The 27,245-nt window shown below is 43.9% G+C and overlaps 2 protein-coding genes across 8 annotated transcripts in view; one reads left to right on the forward strand and one right to left on the reverse strand.

Annotated features, from left to right (window-relative positions):
- The window catches only part of LOC126870844 (Krueppel-like factor 6), a 291,599-nt gene that overhangs the window by 243,840 nt on the left and 20,514 nt on the right, over window positions 1–27,245 (reverse strand). Inside the window, exon 1 of one of the 3 annotated variants that reach the window (XM_050628919.1) lies at window positions 13,452–14,112. The exons of 1 other annotated variant lie outside the window; for it this stretch is intronic. In XM_050628919.1, coding sequence (XP_050484876.1) covers window positions 13,452–13,457 — 6 coding nt within the window. In that variant the 5' untranslated portion in view covers window positions 13,458–14,112. Of the gene's footprint in view, window positions 1–1,907; window positions 2,419–13,451; window positions 14,113–27,245 lie in introns of those variants that run through there. One more of the 3 variants, XM_050628915.1, reaches the window with a different exon arrangement.
- LOC126870823 (transcription elongation factor 1 homolog) overlaps window positions 1–27,245 on the forward strand; it is a 222,825-nt gene that overhangs the window by 7,913 nt on the left and 187,667 nt on the right. The gene's annotated exons all lie outside the window — the stretch shown is intronic.

Here is a 27,245-nt window from a genome sequence, read left to right on the forward strand (position 1 = left end):
TTCAATCGTGTCGTCCTCGAAAGTAGCAACATTACCATCGCACAAAGGGGATTAAGATTTCACCGCGATGGAGGGAAAAAATCGAAGCTTCTTCTCGATCGTGTTCCGTTATTATTAATCGAGTATATTACGGCGGCTCCACATCAAACGTTGCACCGCAAAAGTGCGGATAAAAGCACACCTGCTTCGACAGTTCGCACCGTCGCGTCGAGCTCTTACACACACCGTATACACCGACACTCTAATTGCGTTCTCGAGTTCCTGGCACGACTTCCCGAAGATGTAGCGCGTCGCTAGAGCCTGTTTACCCTAGACCATGCACAAGGGTTACAGCCAGCGACGTTAATTTGCCGACAATAAATGTAACGCGTGCTCTCAAATGAATTTTCTCCGTACTCGGTTTCTGATCGGCTAGATAAATATTTGAGCTGTCAGTTGATCCTTTCCTGCCGTTGATAATACGATTCCGCGAGAAACACGAAACATCTTTTTAAAGAATTTAATACACTTAGCTATCAACAGACACGCAATTTTTTCAAGGTACAGAAGTAAAAATATTATCGACATCTTTTCCTCAAACTTTTATACGTCTAAAACGAGCTATTCACTTGCGAGTTATGCGAACGTGTTAGACAGTACTGTTATTCAAATTGACGCGTATCGACGCACGCGAATGTCCGAGCTCGTTGGTTTGGACGCTTAAAAGCAAGCACTCGTCGTGAAGGAGCGTACAGGTGAAACGATCTTCCCGCACGCTCCTTGGTTCCCGCGAACGCCTACAAGAAACAGTTTCACCGTATTATTAATACACATATATATATCAAGGAAACGCGCCTAAGTAGCCGCACTTAATTACTTACTGCCAGAACTGCCAGCTACCGCGACATGGCCGGAATGAACGATAGTTTCAAGTTGCCAAGTTGTCTTTCGTTCGATTCTCATCGAGCGAGAACAACGCCAAGAACGAGAGTATAAACTCGAACGACCGCGACGCAGTACCCTTCGTACGACGAGTCGCCAAAGAAATAAAAGGCAGAAGTAACGCGTCCAACACGTGCAATTATATTTATATCGTGTATCTGTCAAACCGACCGCCCCTTTAACGCGTATTTCTTAACGCGTAACGACCGTCTTAAATAAACGTTAATTGTTTCCATATAAATTCGCAAATTGATACGTGTCACCGGGAGATAAAAAGATGCGAAACGGGATATATGATGGAACGATTTCACGGATCCGTTGAACGCCGACAGATTCATAGTGCGATGCGAATCATCGTTTCCGAGAAGGGAAAGTTTGCCGGCACGAGATATCGATTTTATCGAAAACCGGCTCTAAAGATCGAAGACGTGCGATAGATCGTACGCGTAAGCCACGATCGATATACAAATTACTCGTCGACAGATTCACAAACGATTTCTAAAACCGATAGGCGATACATTTATAAACCGTTTACCGGGACGTATCTACAACGGGCCGCAAATGGACGCGTATTTATGCTTTCATTGGCCGGTCGAGCAATCGGCGGCTGGCGGCTTCAGCCCGTGGCTCAGCATGAGTAACGACTTTCCACTGATCGCAGAAAGATTCGCCCACATTGGCCTTTGAATCAATTATGTACGATTTATATTTATGCACGGGTCGAAGAGCAAGGGAAGTGGACACGGGTCCGCTGGTGAGAGGGGACGAGAAGTTCGGAGGTAACAAGAGTATACGGTATGCGTACATACGAGAAACAGAAGGGGGAGGATCGAAAGAGATAGAGACACAAGGGGAGGAAACGAGGGGGAGAAGGGAGCAGATGCGAGAAGATGCACACGAGCTCGTTTGCAAAAGTATCATCTCGACGGGAATAAATCAAGGCTGCACCCAGATTTCAAAGCGTAAGATTACAAAAATTAATCGACCTGACGTTCAGTGCGATAAAAAGCGTTCTGTGGTCCTCTTTTTTTCATTTCTCTTTTCTCTCTCGCCCTCTCTTCGTTCTCTCTCTTCGTTTGCCTCCTCCTCCCGAAGGTCTTCTCCAGACTCGTCCATGGACACGTAACGACCGTGTGTACGACAGAACTCGTGGGGTTTATATCAATTACACCGATCGTGACCATAAAATTTCGATCAACAAGCCCGGGACGTCGTTAATTGCACCGCACGCTCCTTTAAACCTCCGAATAAGAACAGGGCGCAGATCGTAATCGCGAGCACTCCGATAATCTGTTCGATCAACAGAAAGAGACGAAACACGATCGGCCGGTGGATCGAACCTTATCCACCGAGGTAATCGAGTACGACCGTTGTTTCGTCACTTTCCTTCGATACTTATTTATCGCCCGATAAAATTCCTGGAAAACATTAACGATCGTATTGGACTGACGTTCGACCGCACCACCCATCCTTCTCGTCAGAGCAATCGACGCAAACTAACGATCTAACGCGAGACTACGTCCCTGACGTATTATGTTACGCCACTCGATCATAATAATTACCAATAATCCTTCGCATTTAGGAGTAATCACGGCGTAGCGTAGCCTTGGCCCGTCATTCCGACAGGGAACGCTCACGAATGTGAGACACATGTAACGAGACCCGCCGCCACTGCCTGCGCCATTCCACACGGGGACCCAACTTTGACTTACGGACTTTGATTTAACGTACGCGATCTCGTACGCGAAAGAAACGGAAAGATAATAATTTGATGATTCATGCTCCTTTCTTGTAAACGTATTGTGGCCGGTAATACGTTATTTTCAAGAACGTTGTTTCAAAAGGTGGTAAAAGGAGGCTAACACTTAGCGAGTATAAAGTTCAGCGAGGGAAGGTTAGTTTTGTAAATAATACATTTTATGATACACAAACGGGATGGGCTATCTTTGAAGCGCGATTACGTAAGAGATTATACTAAAATCATTTCACGACGTCGTATTTTTAATTTAACAAGTACTCTCAGGAGTAACGAATATCGCGTGCTGTACAGTTACGACGAACGAGCCTCGAGCTGTTTGACGAAGTCCGGACCAAACTGCGTTCAGTTAAAGAAGAAAAAGCAATCACCGAAGCTTGAGATTTACACGACGCGCAAAATACTCGACAGCTTTTTTCTTCTTTAAAGTCAGTCTGCAAGCATCGCGCGTTGATCGATCTCGTGCGAATTTGCACCACCGTCAGCTTCCTTTCGACGCGGTTAATTAAATCATCGCCGATGATCCCTACAATTCGAACGTATATTTACGAATAGTACAACAGCTGCAACTGATACGAATTAATAAGTTAACGAACGAGACAACGAACGTTCGATGTTAAATGCTGGTATTACGAAACAGTACCAACAACTGAACATTGCTGTACCGTTACGTTATACGGCAATAAGTTGCAAGATATTAGTGCCAACCAGAAGTCTCCTCCCACGCTTTATCCTCGTTCCCACCAATCATTCCGACCTTAAAACGCAAGGAAACGCGTTCAAATTGCAAACTTTATCGCTCTTGTCTCCGTCTGGATGTACTTTTAAACCCGGGCGTCCCCGATCGAAATCAAAGTCATTAAAGCGTCGCCGTGGTACGCGTAGGACATTTTTATTCGCTGCTGTAAAACTGGCGAATAGATACAGCGCGTTTCATACAGACGTCAGGGGGGGGACAAGCATTCCGCGGCAGTAGCACACAACGAGAGCATAAAAGTGCGACTCGATAAATCTGTAGGAGCGTTACGGTAGCGGGCGTCTCCGAGTTCTGTCCTCCTCGGATACTCTGGGACAGAGCCACGTATACACACGTACCGGCGATACACGACACGTTGTCCCGGTGATATTAACGCGATACGACGAAGGCGGTGCATATATATTCTTTCGAAGTGGCTCGAGCGTGTCACGTATGTGTACGGGGAACGCAATGCCGTTAAAGATTTAAGGAGCGGACTGAAACGCCTCCTTCCGATTAAACGATAAAAGGGGAAATAAATGCGAGGCATGCGTTGCACACGCGGGCCTTTTGTCGCTTACACGACGAATAGGATCTCCGTGGTCGGTTGATTCTTCCAGATTTCGCCTTACGCGCCTCGTCCACGACCGTGCGCGAGTCCACGGGTCGAAATTCCACGAAATTGAAATACATCGAATTATTGGAATTCCTACGGTGATATTACTTTCGCCTTGCTCATCGACGATAATCGCGGTGGATAATCGAACGCGGGAATGTTCAGTTTTGCAGCACGTAGCGGAGGAATGAACGTCAACGAGTCTGGTACTAATTATCTCACGCTTATAATTTTAATGCTGTGGGAGGTGGAAGATAAAAAGCTCCGCACAGCCGGCGAACTGTCCAACGAGCTGTCACGACTTCATGGGCTTATACGAGCCAGACGCACCGGTCACATATTTGTACAATTAATACGCGCGAGAGTACCGTAAAGCGTGGACCCAACCGGCCGGCACTGGCAAGGCATTAACGAAGACGGCTCGCCACGAGAAAAGTATCCGCGTAGGTGTTAAACGTAAGCACACACTAAGCGATCGCGTTTCCGAGAACCAACTTCAAACTGATTCTTATTATTAAATTTTAAGGCGCGGTCGCTTAAAGTGTCAGCCGATTGCAACGAAAGATTGCGAATAAAAGTATCTCAATCTCGAGCTATATGATTTATAAAACGCTACGAAAATTAACGACAGATATTTCAAAGTTACAGAGCAAATTATATCGAACGTAAACGCACGAAGCTATACTACACACGTATTTAGGAAACATCTGATGGTACTAACGTACCAATTTGGGTGTACAAATACAACCGTGCATGAACGACACGGATGATGTATCCGTAAGTTTAGATACCGGTTTTAAAGGCGTTTTAAGCCTGCAAACGTTTCAAGGTCGGGCCAAGATGGTTCCTCGAGTGCCGTTTCAAGGTGCCGGAACGTCCATTCGACGCGTACGTCGGCCAACGTATGTGGGTCAACCGTACGAAAAATTAACACGAGAAGCTCGTCAGAAACGGCGAAAAGAAATGTCGATGCCAATAACGCGGCGTGAATCACCAGTGTGTTCATCGATATTCCTCGTCCCTCCTTTGCGCTTCTGTTCTCGTTTGTCGCGGCGAGCTACTGCTGGTCCTGCTACCTCTTACATATATCCATGCAAATTGATCGTTATTGGTCATTACGCTCGCGGTGCACCATCGTGTTGCTCGGCCGTTCGAAAATTACATTGACTTTTGCTACGTTTCACCAACGATCGTTCGTTAACCACACACGCGGTAAACGCTGCGCGAGCTGCAGCTCCACGTGTCCGATTAATTATGAATATGACGTCGAACTTAACTGTAACACCGTTGCACCGTACAGTGAGAGCCGATCTTATGCATATTATGCGCCATTATGTCGGACGATATTTGTATTATGCGCGTACGCTGGTCGCGTTAAGGCTGTCGCATGGGTGCGGTTGCCGTGCGGCACTGCACGCTTACGTATCGGACAACTATTCGAACGCCAGTCAAATCGCGACTGGATTTATCTCGACTACGATCCGAATCATCGATGGATTGGAAACAGTCAGTTCCGTGTTTTAACTTTAAAATCGATCGCCTCGGAGGAATCGTTCGACGATCGCTAACGATTGATATAGTAAGAGCTATAAGAAGGAGAATCACAATCGATCGAATTTGTTGATTCGATGATTAAATATGTATTGTAACGATTAATAACGAGTCAACAAACTGCTCCATTTATCGGTGCGCCACGATCGATAGCGTAGCGTGAACCACTCGCGGACAAAGTCGTTCTCAAGGGAATCGAGAGGAAAATGGCAACTAATAGTAGAACGATTTCCCTGGATACGACAAGAAACACGATACGATACCAATCGGTCGTCCAACGGACTCGAACTTGACAGCAGTCGTTATTCAAATCGAACAATGCGCGTTTTTTTTTTCACCGTTCGCCAACGTACGTTGCGACGGATTAAAGGAAAAAGAGATAAAACCTGCCGCGAGACCTTCCAATCGATCAATCCTCGATCGAGTAGCGGTCAACGATGGACGACGTGCTCGTATCGACCGTGTATTCGTAGCGCAATAAAATTAGCAGCATTTACAACAACGCCATCGAAGGAACAAAGCCCGTTCTACAATGCTCTACACTGTAAAAGCTACTTTATTGCGGTTTGCACATAGGCGAGAGACTGCAAGTAATTATCACGCGACTAATTGACGCTTTGCTACTTTGTCGATTATACCGCTTCTCTAGTTCGATCGTTCCTTTCTCGCAATGACTTACGAATCTGCTTAGTCCAGGCCCTGAAGAATTACTAACGATACACGATCAATGATTTGCAGAACGTCCAAGTTTCAATCTCCACGAATTGATCATTTCAATAAAGAATACATCCTAATGTTTATTATTAAATTTCTTCCCTTGAAAGTCCTATTGCTTCAAACCCGAACGAAAACACAGACACGGAAGCATATCATAGCGATAATTATTAAGGTGGACACGAAAATTCTGCGATCTAGAGATTTTTAAAAGATTTCGTATGAAAAAAGCATCCGGTGAGTAGGTAACGGTAACGGCAGATTTTTTTCCTTCCGCTTTCAACGTATTCAAGTCTACAGAGCGACTGGAATTCAAGCGTGACTCTATCGACATCTAGTTAATATAAAAGCGTTCACGCACATGGCAGCGCGTTATACAATTCAATCGGTACAGTATGCATACGCGTGTTACTTGCACGCCCGGCGCAATCGGAGCACGAGGCTTATTTCGAAACTTCGTACGAACGTTTGTTTATGCCCACATTCTCGGCAACCACTGATAAATTAATCTCTCATGCTAATACTTCCAGCCGACTGACACAGTCCGTGTCTCGAAAGCACCGCGATTTCGTATCCCCGTGATCCCCGCATTAATTCTCCATCGCTTCCGGATTTCATTTGCCGGGAGGGGGGAGGAGTTAGCGGCTGGAAAATGTGTACGTTCATAGATTACGTAGAGGGGAAAAAAAGGAACCAGGTTATATACGCGGACACGCGTCCATTTACATCGAGCCGGCGCATTATGCGAAACGGTTGTTCCCCTCGGCCGCGGCGCGGCGAGCCGATTGTACGCTCGTGATTCGGTCCAAGATGCTCAACGTGCTTCGTTGTTAATCCCCGAATATAACATAGGATATGACTATCTTTTACGAGCCTGGGGGTTAAAGACGCTTTAAAACGGAAAACGTACGCTCGGTTTTGTCTAAAATATCGACGAGTAGAAACAGAAAGAGGGAAGCAAGCATAATTTATTATTTCTATATTACGTATCGCTAAACGACTCCGTTGTAACTTCATACTTCTTTACTTGTGTCTTCGTTAGAAACGTTCCAGCTGTTAATCGGGTTAATTTCCATTCCAGCCAGAGTTCCTTGGACGAGAATAACGCGGTATAAAAACTTTCAATACGAAGTAAAAGCCGGTAGCTTTTAACGTTAAAATTTAGAGGAATAAATTTAACGAGATTACGTAGGAAGAAACAAATGATCGTAGTTTATAGATGCAATGCATCTCGTACGATGCGTTCTGCATACAACGATCCTTGTCGACGATCCAATCGCTGACGCGGCGATACTTTAGGTCTAATGTCAAGGTTATGCCTATCCAGACAGAAACGTTGTAAACGGCTTTCCATGCGCGGTGGCGCGGCGAAGAGAACACGGAACACGGAAAAGGAAAAGTTGGACGATAAACGGACTGATGGACTTTCCCATGCTCCACCTCCACGGGAGAGCCGTAAACGTCTTGTCTCTCGATTTAAATGTCCCGGCATCTACTGGGTTGGGCAGATCCAACAGTCGTAGCCATTGCCGCGCCCTCGTGCGTCTCTACGTGTTACGCTGTCGCATTGGCGCAGAATATGACGGATTTGCTTTCATCTCGGTTCTCTATTACGCGATGTATTTCGAGCGTGACGTAACCAAAATTTTATCTTCGAAGAAACATTTTAGACAGTCGAATAAACAACGAAACAGAGCTACTCGATATACAAAAAATAGCACATCGTTTGAATTAAGTTTTTTGCCGATTAAATTTTTATTTTTGGAGCTTTCGAAAATTCGTCGCTACGTAACAATTGGTTGTAAATCGTTTTTGTCATTCGCTCAAAGTATATACTTTAAAGACGACTGAGTAACCGATATATTGGAAACAATGCTGAATTCTCTGTTCAAGGCTGATAAGGAAGGTTAAATGTTAATGTTACGTTGACAAGTGTCACGGTTACCTAATCAAGAACAGTCGCACTCCGACGATAAGCGTAATTATTACGTAGCTACGAGCATTTCACGTGGAAACGCAGTAAAATATGCTTATACGAACAGATGCTCGGCTTTCGAGAAGTTACGATTGCATATATGAAGATACAGTACATAAAGATAGATAGAAGCACTGTTTTACATCGCGTCCATAATAATCTGCTATTCTTAAGCTGAGTTACAACCGTTTGGCACGCGAAGAATCGATCTCCCTTTTTCCTGGCCTATATACTACGGTGAAATCTTAATAAAAAATACTTTACGCGATACTCCGTATTAAAAAATGTAGGTTGGATTAACAAAGCTTGAGGTGAAAGTCGAATAAATTATATCTTTTCGTATGATACGCAAAAATTGAAAAATATCGTATCAACCGGGTGTAACGAACGTTCGCTTCGCGAAAGCGTCGAATAACAGACGATCGTTTAAAACTACGGAAACGTTTGACAAGAACATTAAAATGTATGATGATATTTGAAATTTGCAAATCTATAAGCGAAACCTTGAAATTAATATTCGTACGCATGCAGCTCATCGCGGTTAATAATAATTTCATGAAGGTCGCAAATGAAAAAGGCTGTATTAAAGGAAACTCGAACGCTCACCGGTAACTCGTACGTTATACACCGTAGTATTACATTCCTGTTACATTCTCTCTATCGCAACCGCGGTGTATAAGAGCCAGAGAGTACGAGAGACTTTTACGAGGGGCAATGAATGTCCGTACGAGGAAGTTCCGTGAAGTTCGTCCATATATTATTGAGAACTTATTAGAATTAATTAACTTTTCACCCGTACACCATATCGCTTATTAGCCTCGACGACCTGGTTGGTCGTTGACATCGTCGCAGCGACGTTTCCATTATCGATGCTCCTCGAATTTATCTGAAATTACGTTGGTTTACGTCGCGGTGTAACACGCAACTTTAATAAACAACGTAAGATCAACCTCGTTCGGATGCTCGCACGATCTCGTTGAATCGAGGACAAATCGATGCGAACTTTCGCGAAACGCTCCTTAAATTCGCTCATCGTCTCGTTCGACCGATGCTAATCCCTTTCAACGATCAGGGAAGAAGATTAACAGGGGAGAAAAAGATCGAGAGAAACGTCAGAGTTGCTCGAAAAGAACGGAACACCAAGAGCGGTAACTGAACGAAAGGTGGAGAGAATGGGAAGAGGTAGGAGGGAAGGTGAGGTCGAGGTGATTCGCGGCGTGGCGAGGCGAGGCGAGGCAAGGTGAGCTCGGACCCACCTGCAATTATCCGGTCTAATGAGCAAACAGTCTGTTCTACCCCTCTCTTTCTCTCGAGTTCCCTTGTTGCCCGTTTCTCTCGATTCTGCTCGGTAGACGGCCCATCAGAAACGCGTGTACTTGACTCTGCTCTACCAACAACCTTCCACGGTCGTATCCTCCTCCACCTCCTTCCTCTTCTTCCTTTTGCCCCAACCTTCACCTCCACCTCTGCCAGTCCGATGCAGGTTAATGAAGATTATTAAATTAGTACCTCTCACGGGCAGTTTTTCCACCGGACAAACGTACCAGTGGCTTTGCCGCTCCCATCGATACACCGTCAGCCTTTCAGGAGAGCCAACTGGTTCGTTAACGTCCGTACACGCTGCTCTCTCCCACTTAGAGCAGCATTACAAAGAGCCAGGACTGAAAAATGGAGCTCGAACCTCGGTGATGCCGGTGATGGTGGAAAAAAGAGAGCAACCAGACCGAGATAAATGCGAGGTACACGATCGAGAGTACAGCCTGGACAGCAGAGAACGAACCGACTATCCCATGGACTGCAACGGACCCTGAGAATCACACAGACCCGAGATTTCAAGAGTTTCAGACTCGGGTCAAAGGGCAGGCCCGTTTAACGACACGTGGAGGGCAGTATAGCGGGTACGTTGACCCTTGATTTCTTGATTTCAGAAATAGAAATGATTCGGCATAATTGAATCAGGAGGGACGGAGCTGAGTTAAAAGCAGATGAGTCAGCTAGCGAAGAAGCTAGGTGGAACGAAGAGACGCTGATTACAATGAAAATCATCTAAACGTATGTAAGTACAATTTTTACGCGGAAAGAGAGATTAATAAAACGATTCAAATATATACTAGAAAGATTAGAAATACATACATATTTACCAAATAATAATAAAATTTAAAAATACAAAGAAGTGCTTGAAAATATGTATCGAAAAAATGAGCTTTCGTACAAATTTTAACAATTTATACGTTTATAACGAGAGAAGTTTGTTCGATAGTTCATCCGAAGGAAATAATTATTTCGCCGTGTTTCAAGCTGGCAGACAGCATCAGATTTCTCGAACGAACGCCTTCCGTCCTTCGACGTACGAAATGGTCTCTCGAACGGAGGAGAGGAAGACGACGATCAAGGCGTCGTTCAAGCAGGATGCACTCATCCTACCTGGACTGTCCGCCACGCCCGCCATTCACCTTCAACTTGGTCTCTCTGTCGCGGAACAAACGCGTGTGTTGTAACCGAGGCACACAGACGATGCACACAGCGAGCCAAAGCGGCTGAAAAGCAGCGCAGAAAATAGCAAACCGCGGAGAGGAGACGAACGCCAACGGCGGCTGATAAATACCAGAATCGAAACCAGTCTCCGACAAATTGTCCCGGATTAACGCGAGCCTATTGCTTTCCACGAACGACAGAAAATCGTACCGGCAGAAAAACGCACCGGCGACGTATTTATGGACTCGTCGAGCGCGTTACGAAGTAATTTGTTCCGGAATCTCGTGGTTCGGTAAACGATTCGACGCTAACGTTTATCGCCCCCGTTAACAACCAATCGTAAACAATTCGCCCGACCACTCGTCCCTGTTTTAACAGAAAGCTTATAGTAAAGTACTTTTTCCTTATTCGTGTCTCTTTTTTCGCAGCTTCGCGGTATCGGAATTACGACGAATTTTAGTAGCCCTTCCGTAATCGCGATTTATTCAGCGAACATACCGATTATAAATATATTCGAAAGTCCATAATATATCGTCGCTCTGGTTCTTAACCGTTCTATCTCCGCTGGTTTCTAAACGAAAACTGACTGAGTTTAATAATTAATGAAGTTTAATATTATCGCGCGAATTTAGGACTTAGAAAACTAGATAATCGCTGTTTTCCGATTGTAAGTAAAGCTTCCATCGTATTATCGTGAATTCGTAATCCTTCGTACCGATCAGACGTATGTGCACCGGTTAATTCTTTTTTTTTTTTTTTTTTTTTTTTTTTGAAAAACAAAATTAGGACAGTTAAGAAGCAGGGCGACGATACGTAGCTAATGGTCGAACAATTTTCGAACGTATGGGTAAATAGAGATACGTATCGTGGAGCGTGGAGAATGATTCGATACGATCGTTATTGTGATTTGCGAGAAACAAAGAGCTCATCTAAGCCGACACGCAGCTACCGTATCTCAAAAGTAGACGGCCGAGTCTGCAACGGAGATCGAATATACAGAGAACCGTAACGCTTTAATAGCACTGGCTTGCATTTATTCCGACAGTCCATAACTCCGCGACCCGTAATTGCCATAATTATGCGACCGCTGGTAATTGTGGTCGATCGGAAAGGAATTGGGAGGAGACGACGGTGCACGAGACTTTCCACGTCGCGTCCTTTTCGATGTTCCGAAGTGGACGTCACATTTTTTTTTCACTTACATGTTTTCTTCTCGTAAAATTTGGTAATCTCGATTAATTTCGCATACGAGGAAATGGCAAGAGTGGAATCCGAGATTACTGTCATCAGAGGGCCGCTAATAATCGTGGACAAGAAGCCACGAGGACACGCGATCAAGAAATATATTCCACGCATTCCAGCGTGTTTTCAGTGTGTACGAGCAAACGTACATTTTTCGTTGCTGCAAGTTCGATACTTATAGGGAATTTCGCGTGTAATTTTCTGGGAAAACACGAGGTTGCAACATCATACGCGGGTTGATTACAGTGGTTACGGTATAGCCCGTAATCGCTATCGATTAAGAAGCACAGAGATCTATAATATATAAAATGTTGAGGGCTATTGTGTTATAATTAATAATTTCTCCGCACCTCCCTCGAGCCATAATTCCGAGCAATCTGTTGTATCTGCTTACGTTGAAATAACTCCCTATATAAAACACTTTACTACTTGACTCCTCAATTGGAAACCGCAAAAGCCACAATGATCGTGTCCCAAGAAATTTCGCTTCTGGCCAACTGGTGCATAAATCTTTTTCGAATTGAAAGGAAAATTGCCTCGAACGCCTTACCAGACGAAACTCGTACCGTGTTGTATGCTCCCCGCGTATACTATATCGGGCAACACCTGAAAGTTTCCAACGATCTTTCGATGATCAAACCGAAGATTAGGAGAGGCGTGCGTAGTTTTTCAACGAATTTTTTTTATCTCCTCGTGTAAAGGTAATCGGATTACGCGAACCTAGGTATTACTTTGCGTATTGGAAGAAAAGAAAGGTGAGAACGATACATTGTCTGGGCCTACGGTGTTGATAAAGGCTTAGCCGATGTTTAAACGAGTTGAAACCTTTGGTCGGGTGCAGCTGCGGAAATGTCCGCTGAAACGAGGTGAAGGCTACCAGATGCAGATACACGCGGATAGGCGCGTATTAAGGTACACAGACGTGCACGCTAACGTCAGTGTCGGCGTTAGGCCGCTTAAAGAAGCTACGGCGATGCTTAACAGTGCATAAGTAAGTAACTAACAAGCGAGTTGCATAACACCGCGGCCGTCGCCGCCGCCGCGATGTACACCGGGTGCCGAGAGTTCGTGTAAGACGTTAAGGTCTCCCGGCACGGCAACACCACGTCGGCTACCTATCAGCGATTGCGTTAACCTTAAGGCGATACCGCCTTCTACACATATATGTAGGTACATATACCTGATACGCTCGTTCCACATACGAACCGCTGCCGCCGCGCGATATCCTACGTACTAGTTCGAACATTCGACCGTTTCCCGCTATGACGCGCGATATATTTCGCGAATAAAATTTTTTAATCGTATACGCGATTCAATACCGATAAAGTGGAACAAATTGCGAGACGATGAGAAACTCGGAGGAACAAACTGCAGATGTAAGAGTAGAAAGAAATACGTTTGACGAGAAATCGCGGCAATACGGCGGCAGACCAAGTTTACGTTTTAATCGATTTTTACTCCTTACCACCATCGTAATCTGGTCCGACTAATTGCTTCTACGAATCCAGAGGAGGCGCGTTTCCCGCAACAGGTGAACGAACCATTATCGAGCAATCCACGAGGACGACGAACGACAGATAACAAAAAAAAAAAAAAGATACAAAAGACTTTCCAAGGAACGAACGACACCCGGTATGTAGGCGAACCACGCGACGTATCGTGCGACACAGGAGTAGGGCGTGCCTGCAGTCGCTGCACACTGCGCAGTTTGTTGTACGCGCTGCAATCGTCCGTATGTACCGAGATGTGAGAGTTACACGAGCCATGTACGTGAACGCACATGCGTACGCAAACAGCTGAGCGAGCGGCGCACATCGACGAGCCAAACTTTTACGCGACCAAACGTATCTAACGAGAAGGTTTCTTCACGAGCCGTCGAAAACCTGGCCAAAATGAGACGCGATGGCTAGCCACCTATTACGCATACGGGAGAATACGAGTACGTTACGCGAGACGCGCGACTGATGCTTCCTACGAGTTTATTTTTAGAGTCAATCAATGGGACAGAGTTACCACGATGCTACGAATTTTTCTCGAACGCTGAGAACTTTGAAATCTCACACCTTTTTCAGCATTTCAAATATTTTAGCGTTCGCCTTCGACGTTCCGATTTTGCATCGATAAGGCTGACCCTATGAGCAAAATTTGCCGTTTCACCTTTAATTAGAATAAACGCCTAACAGATAAGCAACTGTATTCTAGATAAATTGCTTTGACACCGAACGTTCGTATCGTTTTTCACTCGGATGCTTCGCGACTTGTGTAGATTTAGAAACGATTACTGATAAGATGACAAAAGCATCTTTTTTTGCACTCGGGGCAAAATGCCAAGTTGTCGACGCTATGGAACGTTGGACTATTTCAACGAACAACGCGCGAGAAGATAGACGCCTGATAATAACCTTCGATAGTAGACTGTCTAACAAATAATAATAATAATATCGTGAAAATAGGAAGAACGTGTTTTTCAACATGAAAGTGAAAACGACGGATTAAATGCTTTCAATCGGAACGCTTTCTAATTAATTTCCGCAAGGTCACCCGTTAACGAATCTCTTTCGCAATTTTCATCCGTTGCATCTTTCTTATCTGCGACTCGAGATACGGTGCTCCGACAATTGTTCGCCGCTTGTAGCTTATGATTAATCATGCGTGACAAATTTATCATGTTAACTCGGTTGTAACTAATCTGTAATTTTCTTGCCGATCACAATTATCTTTTTACGCGGCGACAGTCGCCTCCAAACAGGTCGCGTCTAACCTATCGTTCTCGTTTCGCGAGTTAACGCGGGAGTGCCCGGGAAACCATTAAGAAAACCGTGTCGAAGCGTTCAGCGTCGTTGTCCGATAATAATCGACGCGTACGTGTAATTCTAGTTCGCAGATTCGCAACTATCCGAACGAGAGCCAAGAGTTGGCCAACTTTTTACTCGATCGACGAATTTTCACTCGTAAAAGCAAAAGGTATCGGAATGAGCATAAAACGATTTGATATAGCAACGAATCACACCGTAGATGACGTTCCTGCCGTAGTCGAGAAGCATGGAGCGTGTCGGTGGCAAGGGTCCCCCTACTTCCGGCGAACCATATCCGGCAGAACGCCCACCTATATCTCGGTCCGCCAGACCGTGCACACTCCCTACTGCCACAATCTACTCTATCGTCGTCCAATTGTAATAGATATTCTAGCCAGACGAAATTGTTCGACAGTTGTACGCGACGATAATAAAAATTGATTCCTCGTCGGCGGTACCCATTGACGTTCCCATTTGTCAAGTTTCGTCTTTGAAAGAATTCGGTCAAGATGCGCGGAGAAGACACGCCGAACGGAAATAGAGACCTGGCTTGCATAATAGGTGTATATTTTATTGCCACTGTTTGATGGAGACAAACATTTCTAAGAATGAGCGTATATAAGAAGAAGAGGAATGAAAAATGAAATTCGTGTCCTCGGAAGTGGATTTCGAGCGAGTCTCGATAAAGTAGAACGCATCCTCGGGAAACGTGGGTGGAATAATTTATTCTCGCTCGCAAATCCGTCCAAGACTTTACCGGACGCGCAAAGTTTCGTACACGTAGTATCCAAGGTTTTCTACGAAGAACCGCTTTAAATAAGATCTTGAACAAGCAAATAGACATCGTAATACGTAATGCGAATCTGGCACGGTGGAAGAAAGGGTGATTTAGAAACTTGTAAGTGGTCGGCTCGCCGGAACGCTCATCGATAGAAATTCGATCGAGACGTAAACAACTTCACGAAGACGATGTAAAAAGAAAGGGGAATGGGCAAAAACGATATTATGAAACTGCAAAAAGGTTGTGCGTGCCGCGGCACATGCCCCGATGCATATAATGCCGGCAAAAACTTGTAACGTCTGTTCTCGGCCGTCATCTGCCGATTCGATCGCGTCAGTCTAACCGTACGTTCATCCAGCTTGGAATCTAATATAAAAATCAAACTCGATATAAACACGAGGCCGCTAAAGAGGACCCGGTGCGGCGTACCGCGTCAAATAAAATCAATCGCTTCTAATAAAAACTTACATAACGTTAGTCGAACGTCTTGGAAGATTACTATCCACCTGTATCGAAGCGGAATTGCCAATTTTCCCGTTGGTTAATAAGCCTGGCGGCCGGGTCGAATCTCGCGTGTTCGTTGCTAGATAGGCGCTAGAAGACTTACGTAAGAGGTCGTGATCTTTCAACTGAAATCTGTTCGATTTTGCGCGCCAATATTCATCGCAGCCACATCGCGTTATCGTAATTAACTTGGCTGCAGAGTAATCCGACTCGTGAAGAATACGCGCGATACGCCACTCGACTCGGGCAATTTTATCCAATCCACGTGGGTGTCCGCGTATGGACCAGCGCGAAGGTCTCCAACCACATGACGCAACCAGGAAAGTAACCAGTAACTGATAAAACCGATAAACGATAAAGAACCTTTCAACCCTGTTCCGATCGTGCCATTAACCATGAGCGATACGACGAAAGTGACCAACCGTTGCTGCAGAACTCCAGCTGGTACATTCGGTAGGATTTATCGGCCGAATGACATTGTTTTCTAAACGCTTATTTATTTTATTATCTCAATACACTGTTTAGAATCGCGATTCCGATTAATCGCCAAAGGTATCTGTAATGTACTGCATAAGCTACGTAAGCTACGTACGACTTGATTTAAACGGTATGTTTCACCGGCAATTTGTTCATTTTCAAGTATGCGAAGACAGGAATGTTGGCAGAAATGAAAATGATAAAGGAACGAATATAATTGCAGGCCGTTGGATAAATTGCTTCGGTAAATCGTTCAAACCGAAGCAATGTCGGACGGAATAAGTTATCGCATCGTATTTCGACACGTTTCGAGCTTAGATTAACGTCGACGATGGACATGCCGCGTTACCAATGGAACGGACAAAAACTTCGCAGAAAATCACTCGAGGCTTCGAGCATGAACTATTCGTGCGCTCGCAAGAATTCCCAGACACGATGCAAGTAGCAACAACCGATAACTGTCCTTATCGTATTTCTACGCTTGCACAGGGTCAGCGTTCTGCTATCTGTTAATCATTTCGGTCTGCATGTGCAAGTAGTTCTCGAGTTTCCAATTACACGTAACAAGGAACCGGTTACTCGAACGATATGCTATATCAGCGGAGACAATAAACCAAGAACAACAGACACCGGCTGAACCTGTAATTGCGAACGTTCGTAAAAATCGTCGAACTTGAATCTTCCTTCGTCTCGTAACTCCTACCTCAATTAGTCATTGACTCGTTCTCGAGCCTCTGTTATCGTTAAAATACCGATACCTTTCCACCTGTCGGTGACGTGTAGCCGACGCAAAAATCAGTGACCTCGTCTCCACAAACATCGCGTCAGATACGAAACGTGTATACGAGTTATTAACCGATGAAAATTACAAGCGCGCGTTGTCGAGCTCGCAATCAGGGGATAGAGCCAGACATTTCCAAGACGTCTAAGTCAACGGTACGTTAGGGCAAAGCTAACTCGAAGTCAATGTACACTAACCATTTGTCATGCTTGGTTACTGCGTGCTTGGCTATCGAAGTGACTTCATAAACTCACGAGAGAACACCTGCGGCGCGTGAGGATGCTCGCATACCTTCTATCCAAGTGTCAACCTACCTGTTACCTAAACAATCTGACACCGCGAAGCTTAACTCGTGGGGATCTCTAAACAAATCGATAGCCGATTCTATCGACGATCCTTCCATCGTCTTCCGTAACTCTTTTTAGATTCTATCCGAGTGGAGAATTCGTGAAAGTTGGCAAGTTTACCGCGTGCGACTCTCGTGCACCACGCGTGGAATGTACCGATGAAATTACACAGATGCGTTTGAACGTGCTAGGAAGTGACACGGCGAAACGCTAGAAATAAAAACCGTCTTCCACGGTTCAACGCAACAACGGTTTGCAGAAACACTTTTTACCGGTATGATAAAAGGAAGGTGTAACATTCCGTACGATAAACTCGAGGAAATCAACGCTGCAAAGTTTCCTTTTTCGAACGTTCTGCGGTCGAAAAAAAAGTCCCAACGATTCGACTCCTACTTGAAATTCGATAACACCTCAAACGAAGCTTAAGTCGAGAGTTGCGAATATTTTTTGGAAGCGTTGCCTCCGATGTCGTACGAAGAAATTAAAGGAAGAAAGAGAAGAACGTAAGGATATTAATTTGCTCGAAGGTTATGTTGTGTGCTGTGCGTACTCGCAGAGGAAGTTAACAGAACGCTTTACCACTGAACACAACGCAAATCCACTGAATCCATTTTGTTCTCCGAACGAATCGTAACGGCTTGATGGAACCCTAGAGATAGAAACGGCAATATATGATCTCAACGGACATCGCGTAGTCAGCTATAAAACGGACGTAAAATAATGTCTGACATTCGAATTACAAAACACATGTAACTTTGGTGGCGAGCATCGTTCGGTTGCTCGTAAAATGCCAGCGCGAGATACGATTCACCCATATGCACTTTGGATTACGTTCTCATTTTACAGGAATTGAGTTTAAACAACGATGATACGTAAAATCGTGGCTTCTCTATTCTCAAGGGGTTCAACAGGCAGATGCATCTTTGATCTTTACTATTACGTCCAGGAACTTCGGACTTCTCTCGATGTAGGAAATTTGCGCCAAATAAGGAAACGACCGTGTGTACATCGCAAAGTCAGGGTAATTTCTTTATCGGGCGACAGATTCGAATTTAGTATCCGAGACGTTGCATCAATTGCGGACGCGACACGTAAGTGTCGAATAAACGAGACGATTCCGTAACAAGAGTATTCACACCCACCGAAAGTCAAGAATAAAATTCGCGATCCGTAACGACGCGCAACGATGCAGTGCGCGAGACATAAAAGGAACAGCAATTATTCAGTGTTGCCGCAAGGAAGTCACCCACCAGGGCCTCATGCTGAGACGATCACGTTCTGTGGACCGGTTCACCGTACGATATCGTGAAATCCCGTAACTACAACGGACGTAACCTCGCTGAACGGGATCGAAATTTCTCCGAAGAATTGGATTATCAATTATTCCGACTCTTCCTGAAATTATTTCAATTTTTCTTTCGTATCGCGCCGTTAATGTTGCGTTATCGCGACCCTATGCAGTTTAACTTCTTTCGTAACAACAATGTCCCTCGAATAACAATGCCCATATCGATAGATAAAATAATGCAAAAGCGCGATCTACAGAAACGTACGCTTATCGTTTATTCGATTGGGCAGCTATAAGAGCAAACGATGAGTGGCAATTTTAATTATAAACAGACACGTAACTGGCCAACAGATAGTAAGACTACACATCTCTACGCTCAAGAATTTAATAAATCATTTTCCAACTGAGATATAAGGCGAGAACTCTTAACAAGAGGTGTAACCGCTACCCTACGATACGCAAGGAATGCGATATATCTTGCATTTGCAATTCGCTTTTCGATAATTATGGACGGACATATCGCACAAGCATGCTTCTTACTCAGGATTCCTTTTACGTAACGAGCATTTTATTGAAACGCGATACCGAGCGCCGTACGTTCTTCGCCAACTCGACGATAGCTTGAAAATTCCTGAAAAGTGGAAAATTGAAAGTGACGTGACGTGAGAACTATATCGCGATATACGATCGTAACAGTTGCCGATGAAAACAGATCTACGACGTATGGGAAGGAACGCGTTCAAATATTAATCGACGTGAACGCGCCAACGTTGCCTTCTTATTTTTCCAATGGCGAACTGGTGGCATAAATCGTTCTTGAAACGAGTGCAACATCAAAGGAGCGATAAATCGTAGCAATGGATCTCGCGGATTAATTCTTCCGATATAGACAGCACATTTAATGCAGTTACCGTTCTATCGAGGATATATTCGCGATCGCAACCGGCATTAATTCCGTGCTAATAAACCTTAATGACGGCTAACGTACGCGTAGGAAGCTCGCTAATGACCGTCCAATGATACAACTTTCTTGTAAGTATTATCGATAATTTCGTACTTTCGCTTTTCGTATCTCCTCGTTTCCTCGGCGAATTATTTTCCCTCGTGTCGAACTTCCCGTTGATAATTCCCTATCGTTAACGTCGCTTCTTTTAATCCGAATTTGAATTCTCCCTTACGAATATGATTGCGCAATAGTAAATTTCCTTCATCGATTAACGATCGTTTCGATATACACCTGTTTACGAGTTAAGCGTACGAGTATATTATCACTTTGTTCGTGTCTTTGGGACATTTATCACTCGTGTCGGATATAGGCAGCGTTATATGCAACCATCTGATTCCGTGGCAACACTTTAAACATCGAAGAGGTAATTGAAATTGCCTCTCTGTGGTACTTTCAGAAAACTGAGAATACACATACTGTTACTCCGTATTTTTTTTTTTTCCTCCTGATGAAATATGAAATATCTGATGCGCGGTACATATAATTTTATTACGTTCAAAAGATCACAAAGTGGTATGAAAATTTTCGAGAACAGGTTCCGGTAAAAATTTATTACGTTTTTTACGTTCCCAGGGCAACCGGGTAATTTAAGTTTCAACAATTAAGCTGATCTTTCGTGAAATAAGCTGCAACGGGCGGTTGTCGGTAGCAAGAGGTTTGATTGATCATTAATAAACATTAATGCCCAACTTTAAATTGGAGGCTCGTTCGATCGATACAGAATTTATACCAGAGCTTTCTCCAAAGCAATCACGAAGAATTCTTCATCGGCACTCGATAATTATTCACGTAATAACTCATGTCGCGAGTCGAACGATAATTCATACGTCACCTTGTAAGCCGTAAATTACGTTATTAGCGTTTTAATTGCATGGTTATCGATTTATTCGGATACGCAATATCGTTAAAAGTCACACACGGCGTTAGTGACCTTTAGCTTTTAGCCACACGCGGCACAACTTAGAAGCAATAAAGTATTACGATCGTCGAGTTATTTTTTAAGAATACAATATTTATTTTTCACGGTTGTTAAACAGTTGTTATGAAATGTTAACTGATTCGAGAAACTCGTAAATCTAATCGGATATTGTATCGTCTCGCTTTATATCTACGTTAATCGTTTACTACTTTCCATAAAACAAACCGTGTCTCGAGTTTTTTAATCTTCTCGTTCCCATTTTTATATTTTCAAATGTACGTTAGTTAAAAGCAATACGCTTTCTCCGTCGCGAGAAACTTCTTCAGCCCTGCGGCATCAAATAAGACTTTTTCTCGGGATCCGATTGTTCCTTAATATCGTTTGACAAAAGCATTGATTTTCGTCGGTATTTCTTTTATTCGTGTACCAGTGGCTCAACTACCTCGCCCCATTTGTCCGTTTTGGGCGGCAACGTGCGGAAGAAATCTTTCCGGTTTTGGCGGTATAACCGGTTTTACCTTCTTTTTTCGTTTCACCCACCACGTTGATGCACTGCGACACGAGACCCTCGCGAACTTTTTAGCTTTTATTTATCGATGTATCCATATACGTATGCATACGGCCCTAGAGATCGCGGAATTCAATGATCTTCCAGCACGAAATGTTCTTTGCCGTTCCCTCGCGTTCCAGCTCCATTTTTATGCGCGTGACAATATAAAGTGTTATTCGCGAATAACACGCGTAATTTGCATATGTAAGTTACTTAGAAATCGTGTAGCGAATGGATCGTTTGATAAATTTTAGATAGACTCGAAAGGTTTCAAAGTGGACAGCGCATTTTATGTTTCAAAAACGCTGTTCAGAGATACGCTTATCTTTCTAGATTGTAACAACTTCTCAAGCTCCCACATAGTCGATTCCATAGACACGTTTGGCTTGTGCCAACAGACGATAACCTAAAGCAACGACGCTAAAGGCGTGAAACTTTGATAGAATACAAACTGACGAGTAGAACGATCGAATTACTCGAACTTACTCGAGTAACGTTCTCGATTATCAGTTTGAAAGAATCAAATTTACTTACCAGACAACGTCTTTGAGTCGCAAGATATCGATAAGGATCAGCTGGTGTTGTCGCGTGAAAAACAAAGAGATCGCGTAAAATGAAATAAGCGTCGCGCACGAGACAGCGTGGTTTTACCGCGAGCATAGCCAACGAGCAGAAACACTTTTCATTAGCACTGCCGAGAGTTCAGTCGAGTTAATTTACCCTCTAAATAGATCGGCGGCTATGCACGAAACCCGTCATTAGCGCACGCCGAACAAAGAGAGCTGCAGGAATTAAGAACGTAAGAGACGATACGCGGCTCGGAAGAGCGCATAATCGTAGCAGACTACTTTAATGTTTCCTGTTACGACCATCCCGCTGGTTATTGTTTCTCCATTAGATACATACTTAAGCGCACGAAGTAAATTCCCTGAACCGCGTTGCCGTCTGATCCGCCTTTTCCATTCCTTTCCTGCCAACTAGCCGGGAAATTTATCAGGAAACGAAATATGTTTCCTTCTACCATGAAAATCCCTTTAACACCGTATGAACGTTGATAATTAGAGAATAAATAACAACACTGTAAACGTCACGTCTCGTTATTGAATTGAAACGCAAAGACGTTATTTCCAAGATCCACGTAGATTCCAAGATCTAAGAATAGCGCGTTATAATTGCGGCCATAAGTTAACACGTTAATTAGCCGAATTGACGATTCCGATGGTTCCGTGGATAAAATTTAAACACGCGCTGGAAGGCACGAGCCTCCGCAGGGCGATGCGAGATCCCCTTGTACTGTACGATGAGACAGGAGCCGTGTGTAATCAATGTTTCTGTTAACGTTTAATGTTTCTGGACATATACGTCCCGGGAGAAAGACATGAATTCCGCCGTTCCACCGATGAACCTTGTCCACGCGGTCGGCAGTGACGGATGTCGACAGAGTCGATAAAATCGTTTCTTACGAACGGTTGGACCGTGCGATCGGTGTCAACCGCGTAAATTGACGTCGATACAGCTACTTATCGAATTCTAGGAGAATCGACGATCGGTCTCCTCTGTCTGAACGAACCTGGCGCGCTTACATGGCGCGCTTTATGACTAGACTCGCATTTTCATGAAACGACGCTTTCCGTCGACCGACCATGTCGATAAATGTCCAAACGACCATATCCAATCGCGAACACGCCGTTTAGAGGATCGATAGCTGTTCCCGTACAAAGGCTATCCCGACAAAAAGACGAGATATTCGCCGAACGCGAGCCTAGCTGTCACGATCGTTCGAGACACGACAAAGTGGCCCTGCCATTTGCTCTCCCGATCTGGATATATCATGTGGAAAATGATGAAGCTACAGCAAATCGTTGTGACGGCTGCAAGAAAACCGAAGAGGGAAACAGGAAGGGACAAACGGGAGAAAAACGATAGAGAGCAGAGACAATCACACGGATAGGGGAAACTTCGATGTACATACGCCTCGAATGTAAATTATCGTGGCACGGTAACGCTACGGAGTATGAAGCACGTGCTCATTGTTATCTCACGACAATCTAAATAATGCAGATAAGCGGAAGAAAATTGCGACAGGCAGGAACACAAGTCATTTCATATCTGGTGATTCTATATGCTTTGCGTAGTTGCACGCTCCAGCTCGAAGAACACAGAGATCCGAATAATATCGTATACCATATCGGTAGCACGTGTTACATCATAGATGCAATTTGTGTTTGTTCGGTTTTACGAGGAAATATTCGTGGGCGCCTTATTTATGGTCAACGTTCGCCGACCTTACGACCATATTATAGGAGAAGTGGCCCTATTAACTTGGCAACGACAACATCGCAGACCTTATAAATCGTCAATGAAAATTATTCGATTTAAATATATTACTTTCACGACTACAAATTATTTGCCGTAAAATAATATATTACAGCGAATCGTAGACGCGATTTTTACGATATTTAGAACCGATATATCTAATTTTGTCAGGATACTTGAATATCTGTTTTAATACGATGACGGGTGTAGAGGCCTCGAACGCGTCATTCACAAAATTTTACGACGAAGTACATCGTGGATGTATTATTTATCGCCGACAGTAGCAGTAATATACTTTACAAAGCGATTTACAGATGTACCAGTGACAGAATCGTAAAGACGTCACGAATCTTAACTCAATTTAGCGTAGAAAGCGCTCGAGAGGGAGTTACGAAAGGAAATCCTTTTTATAAAAGGCGAAGTGAGTTACGATTAGAAATATGCTTGCACGGGAATCGCAGACTGAACAGAGGAACAATACGAAAAAAGAATAAATGCCACAAAGTAGAAACGTCGAATTCAAGTCGATCCAATTAAATAACGAACGAGAAGAAAACGATCGACGTTGCATAACGTTGATAAAAGTGTGACAAACGATCTAGAAAAAAAAACTACCACGAATGCTTATCGTTAACAAAGGCAAATCGATGCCGAGTACAAAACCGTTGGAACGTGCGTTCACGGTAAATGCACTTGTATCGTCGTGAAAGCGAAACGGTCGACGAGATGTTTCAAAAAATTTGGCACCTTTTTAACGTTGGCCAAATTTACATCCGACTTTAAATCTTCCGCCTAAACGGGAGTGCAACTCCATCGACTTTAGTACCGAGCCACGTGACGTTAACGGTTCGTAAATTAAAAGATGGCCATCTCGTTGGTACGAGGCCGCCAAAGAAAGAAGACGTTCCTCGGCCGTTCTGTCGTATAAAATTCACGCGACTCATTGTTCCTGTTTTTATATCATCGGAATTCGCCTTTCGCTGAAAGGATATACGAGATTGTATTTACCCTATCCCCTTTGCAAAACCGAAAATGATACACGACCGTAAATTTCAACGATGGTAATTATTTTTCTCTCGATCGCGGGCATTCCTTGTTGCAAAATTCTTGCTTGCCACGTGACCGTTAAAACGCGCGCGCAATTATTTACGACATTTCTCCGTGCGCGCTTTCACGAAAGCGATATCGATTATTGCCAGTCGAAAGCAAATTATTTCTACGGACCGATAAATCCTTTGTCATCGATCGAAGATGGTAAACGAATTGGAATAAAACGCGTTCGTTTGGACGCATGAGACCGTCGGGAACAAGATTGGATCCTCGTGAATCGGCAAGCCATGCGTGTTCACACCCTTTACACGGAACACGATCGAAAAGTCGATCGAAGTCGTCCGATAGTGATAATCGAGCATCCGTGAGCCAGCACGTGAGTTGTTGGTATCCTACAGTCATGGAACAAGATGCATGCGCGCGTATATACGCGTGCACACAACCCTGCGGGTTATGGCTTCGTGCAACCGCAATGTTACTTGAAAATTAATGCAGTATAAATCAGAGGCAACACGTCCGCGACATGCTCCGGAACATCTACATTCCCTGACGCTTCAACCATAAAACGATACCAACGACAGCATCGCGTTCATATTTATCAGTTCTCCTTAAGATTTCTTAGATCGAAAAGATCCGTTCGATTGAAAAAGTCGTTCGCGTTGAAGACAATCGATACGATGTCTGTACGACCGATTGTTTGTCAGTTTTTACCGGAATACACGCGTTCAACGAAAGTTCGACGCGATAGAGCACGGCGCCGCTATTATCCTTTTTACATGAATGTTTTATGATCGCATGGGCGCAGGGAAAATGTCTATCATACGCTGGAAACGCAACTTACGGTTCATTTTACAAACTCGTGAGGTATCTCCGCGCGATCAATACTCACGATGTGCGTCTGAAATGGTTTCCTTCGTTGCATATGGAAACCTTCCAAGACACGTAATGTCGTTCGCCACAGTGGAATGCAACGTTAAACTAAATAGTAGAAATTTACAGATAGTGCCGTTCAGCGAGACACAGCTATTTAAGAAATCCCACTTCCAGTCTTGTAACTAATTGTAAGATTATAATTGGCGTATCTTTAACTGGTCGCTCGTATTCGCTATCGATGAATTTAAATGATGCCTATTGATCATCGCGGATAATTTATATCGCGCGAAACAGGAAATATTCTTTATGACTAACCACGATATCACGAGTATCGCGAGACCGTAACAGGTAAGTGACACCGTATAAATAGTTTGAATAAGACATTCTTATAATGATCGTATCCACTCGTAACTATCGATCGATAACAAAAGAGGGTGGTGCACATCTACCTACGTTGAACTCGCGTTACATTCTGTTGGCCGCACCGTCTAGACGCGCACATCAGCATAAAGAAAACCAAGATCAAGCTATAAGTTACCTAACGATAAAATCTTTACACTACGAGCGAATAATTTATTGCTAACATATTTACATTTGTTTTAAACGATCGCGATGAGGAGTATAGGTAACGCGTACGGGTATCTGAAAAAAAAAGAATGTTTGCTCAATCAAGAAAGCATGTACGCGCGTATTTTCTCATCATTCTTTCCTTCCTTTCTCCTTTTCTTTTTTTTTTCTTTTTTTTTTTTGTTTAATCATCGCCTCGCTCGAAAGGTTTAAACGAATAATTCTAATTACGGATTCCATGAATATGCAAACGATCCTCGTCACTGTGTAACAGTTATCAACTCGATCTGTTACTTCGATAATACGCGCGCACATAGCTCAGTATCATGAATTTCATCGGCTATGTCTGGAATCCAGTGAAAACCTGTCTCCGAATGTTTAATTAAATTGATCCGTAAACAGTTCACCGTGTGTATTTCAGAACCCGCGACGGAGGCCTATAGCTACGTTAGAACGAATGTTGCACTCGTTGTGCAATAACCAACACGTGCCGTGTCTTAAATATAGAACAAACTGTGTTCCTCTCTCTCGGTCCTTCTCTCTGTCTCGAGTCTTCGCTAAATGCGTGGTTTGGATCAAAGAGAACAACATACAGATCTTAAAGTACGATAAGAAACGCATTGTCACTCGACTTCCGTGAATGCTTGCTAATTGACGGTCGCGTTATTTAACGTCTTATCTCCAAAAAGGACTTGCGCCAGCTTTCCTCGCTTTTATATCGCGTAAGAGCATGCCTCGTCGATTTCGCTAAAATTCTACGTTGTTCGAATTTATGCGTTCGATAACATCGTTCAATCTGACTTTACCTCTCGACATTACGTAAACGATACTTTTTATTACGTTTGTCGGATCGTTCGTTACGATTACGATAATACACTCGTAGAAATCCGTGCCTGCCTCTGCTCGCATCCCGAGAAATTCGCGACTGACACACCGAACAAGACCGTGAAATCAAGAAAAATACAATCTACGGAGTACGTACGTACATGCTGTTCGTGTCACGGC

The sequence above is a fragment of the Bombus huntii genome, chromosome 11 (assembly GCF_024542735.1).
Source record: "Bombus huntii isolate Logan2020A chromosome 11, iyBomHunt1.1, whole genome shotgun sequence".
In the NCBI taxonomy this organism is placed as follows: Eukaryota; Metazoa; Arthropoda; class Insecta; order Hymenoptera; family Apidae; genus Bombus; species Bombus huntii.